Raw genomic sequence first — 3,814 nt, 5'->3', positions numbered from 1 at the left:
GAATTATTTTTTAAAGTATTAAATAAAAAGAATGGTTTTTTTATATTGTAAAAAAAAATCATATCAGTCAAAAGTAAATTTTTTTTTTTTTACATTATAACAAATATTTTCTAATTTTTCTAAAACATCTTCCTATTAGTAAGAGAAATCTTCACATTGTAAAAAAAAATTTTGTACTGAATATAACTTTAATTTTAGTAAATTTTTATTTTTTATTTTTTCCTTGTAAAAAGATTTGAAAGATATCCCATTCAATTGCACAAAATCTTAAATTTCTAATTTTATTTTATTTTGTACAATTTTTATATTTATGACCATATAAAAAGTTATTATAAATATTATTGAGAAAACTTATCAAATTTACAACAAATTTTTATTTAACTATAATTTTTATCAATTTTAAAGAGATTATAAATATTATTGTCAATTTTTTTTCTTTTCTTTTCTCTATCTATTTTAGAATAAATTTGTAATATAATTTTTATTTCATAAATTTTTTAATATTAAAAAATTCATTTTTTTCATACATTTAGTTAATCACGAACGTTACATTTTTAAATATATTTGATTTATTATAAACACATTTAAAGTTTTGAACATGAATAATTGGAATGTTTAACCGTGTAAATTTTTTTGCTTTAATGATAAATAACAATAAATGTATTGTAACAAAATAAAAGTTATGTGTATGTGAGAGTGAAAATATTTCATGAACATTGATTCAAAAAAAAAAAAAAAAATAATATATATATATATATAGATATATATATATATATATATAATATATATATATATATATATATTATATTATATATATATATATATATATATATATATATATTTCATCAACATATAAGTTTGTATAGGTAATTAATGTACACTAGTTTGAATCCCGAAATGGAAAAACTTTTAAGTTTTTATTTTAAATTCACAAGTTTTTTATCAAAACTGTCATCTTTAATATTAGACTGCGCTTCTCAGACGTTGCCTTTAAGATAAAAAATGACCACACCTTCAAAACATGGTTCAAAGTAAATAAGCGACGGTTTTAATATGCCAACACTTTCAACACCGTAGCTTAAAGGGTATACACAACGGTTTTCACCAAAAATCTAGAAATTTATCCATGTGTAAAAAAACGCAGTTTATTACCCTTTAGGCAACGCTTTTTAAGTCGTTGCCTATTCTTCCATGGCCTAAAGCTAAAAATGTTGTAGTGGGTGATGAAGTTTGGAGTTTGGACTTACTTTCGCCTGTTCATTCGCGGTCATTTTCTTCTGTGTTCATTTGCTAGGGCACTTGTTTTATGAATGAAATAAACTAAACATGTTATGTTTTAATTTTAAAGAATACATTCCACTATGGTTAAAAAGATCAATTATAGCGAAACATATTAATTTTAGAAAAACGTATTACAACAGTTGACAATTATAATCTTGGCGAAATATGCATCATTTATATATGCTAGCCTATTGTCTCAACAACAAACTTCAGTCATATGTTTCTTTTAAATATATCAATGTATAGTTTTAGTTCCTCTAATTGTTTTAAAAATTTTCTTATCAGTTTTAATTATTAAATTTTACAAAAGTTCATGTTTCATGTTTTTAAGTGAATTTTTTTAATGACATGATATTGATAAACTCTTAAAACAAATCAATGATAATATACTTTTAATAAAAATATAGAAAGCATCAAGAAAAATAATGAAAATATAGAAGTCATAATATTCAAATTATTTCACAGTTACAACGACACAATGGACACGAATAAGACAATTGATGAGTGTTGCATTTCTTAAACCACCTAAAAATGCATTCTTTATGAAAAATATGCAAACACTTTGTCGTAATAAGTTCTGGTTTAGATTCATTTGAAAAGTCTTCCAAACAAATTGAACATTGTTTTGCAGAATAATGATCAATAGTATGATACTTTGTAACTTCCTCTAATCGATCCAAAACAAGTTGAGATGCTGCACAGACATGTGGATGACATTCTTGAGACATAACATTATCCACTTGAATAGGCCATGTGGTCAAACGGAGCATCACATGCATCTCTAAAACATCACGACCTTCCACATTTTCTTCTACCATTTGCCTAACAGCACCACCAATGGCCGGAATAATTGTTTCTAATATAGGATGTGGAATAGGCAGACAGGAAAAAGATTCGTATAAAGAGATATTTCCATCTTCATTCACAATTGTTGTGCGATTATTGCTGCATAGGTTGTTAGTAGAAATCCAAAAGTTTTGATTAACGGTAGTTGTAAAATCATCGATTGAGTTTGTAACATTAATTTGAGAAGGCCAATTTACATTGATCAAATGAAAATGAATGTAAAAATCATCACTTGTAGGATAATCTTGTGGAGTTGTAATGGTTTGTTCTTGAGTAGAATACATATTTAGAGAAAAGTTGAGTTCCATGGATGAAGGATCAAATCTTAGAATGGAAATATAATTGTGAGATTTATTTAGTTGCTAAAACTATTTATGTTATTTATATAGTAAAAGTAAAACCCTTGAAAATTGATTATTTAATGAATAAAGATCCAATCTTTAACGAAAAAATAGGTATAGAAAAACAAACAAAACTTAGAATAAAAACTTCAACTTTGATTCATTTAATGATAACAGCGAAAAAGAAGCCCACACAATAGATATCCTAACAAACTATAGATACAAACAGTTTTTTAAGTATAAAATATTTATAAAACAAATCTAATTTTTTAGGGAAAAGGATAACACCAAATCCTGATATTAAGTACATTAGCTTCAACCACTAAATCTAAATTTCAAATTTAATAACGTTTGCATATCTTAATTCATAGTACAAACTTGTACTAATTATTTAATTAATAAATTGGTTTTAAAATCTGATTAAGTAGTGGGTCACTTTATTAAAGGTTGGAGTTACTTTAAAAAAAGTTAATGATTGGATTGATAGACCGTTGATCAAACTGCAAGATGGTTGAAAAACTCAAATTTGGAAAATTATGACATATATATTATATTTTTAATTATAAAAATTGGATAGCTTTATCAATTTTTATAACCAATCCATAGACATAAATGATTTATATATTATAATCGATTATTATAACCAATTATCTTAAACAGTTTATATTATAATAAAATTTATAATTAGTTTTAATTTTTAAAAAATTAAAATTATTTTTAACAACAACTTTTATAATTTACAAAAAATATTTAAGAAAAAATATTTATTTTCAAAAATTAAAAATCATCTTTTTTTTATATTCAAACAAAAAAAATAATTAATTTATTTATTTATTTTTTAAAATTATTTTCTTTTTTCTTTTTTTTAATAAAAAATATTTTCTCCAGATTTCTTTTTTCAAAATAATTTTTTTAAAACAATTATTTTTTTTTTAAGAAGAAAAGAAAGTTTTTTTTTCAATTAAAAAAAAATAATTTGATTTTAATTTTGAATATTGTCTATGAAATTCTGGCACTTTAACTCAGATGTCAAGACTGATGTCCCAACACACAACACAATGTCAAGACAGATGTTAAGACATCATCTGCTGACAGAAACACTTTTACGAAGATAGTAATTATGCAGAATTAAATTGCATAAGATAAAAGACACAATCAATAGTTAACCCAGTTCGGTGCAACTAGGGGTGTTCAAAACCAAACTAACCCAATAGAAAACCGCAAATCAAACCAAACCAAACCGAAACCATAAAAAACCGCATTTGGTTCGAATTCGTTTGGGTCATTTTTTAATAAAACCGCACGGTTTGGTTTGGTTTGCGGTTTGTATTTTGCAAACCGAACTA

General features: G+C 24.1%; 1 protein-coding gene across 1 annotated transcript; it reads right to left on the bottom strand.

Annotated features, from left to right (window-relative positions):
- Positions 1–1,935: 1,935 nt before the first annotated feature.
- Positions 1,936–2,411, bottom strand: LOC127114846 (uncharacterized; the record flags this gene model as incomplete). The annotated part of the gene is made up of 1 exon (XM_051046678.1): positions 1,936–2,411. A coding segment is annotated over exon 1 (476 nt), but the record flags the coding sequence as incomplete, so codon positions are not given.
- Between the last annotated feature and the right edge of the window lie 1,403 nt (positions 2,412–3,814).

Source organism: Lathyrus oleraceus, unplaced genomic scaffold (genome assembly GCF_024323335.1).
Source record: "Lathyrus oleraceus cultivar Zhongwan6 unplaced genomic scaffold, CAAS_Psat_ZW6_1.0 chrUn0704, whole genome shotgun sequence".
Taxonomy (NCBI): Eukaryota; Viridiplantae; Streptophyta; class Magnoliopsida; order Fabales; family Fabaceae; genus Lathyrus; species Lathyrus oleraceus.
Note: the sequence above shows the minus strand (reverse complement) of the source record. Positions and strands in the feature narration are given on the sequence as shown.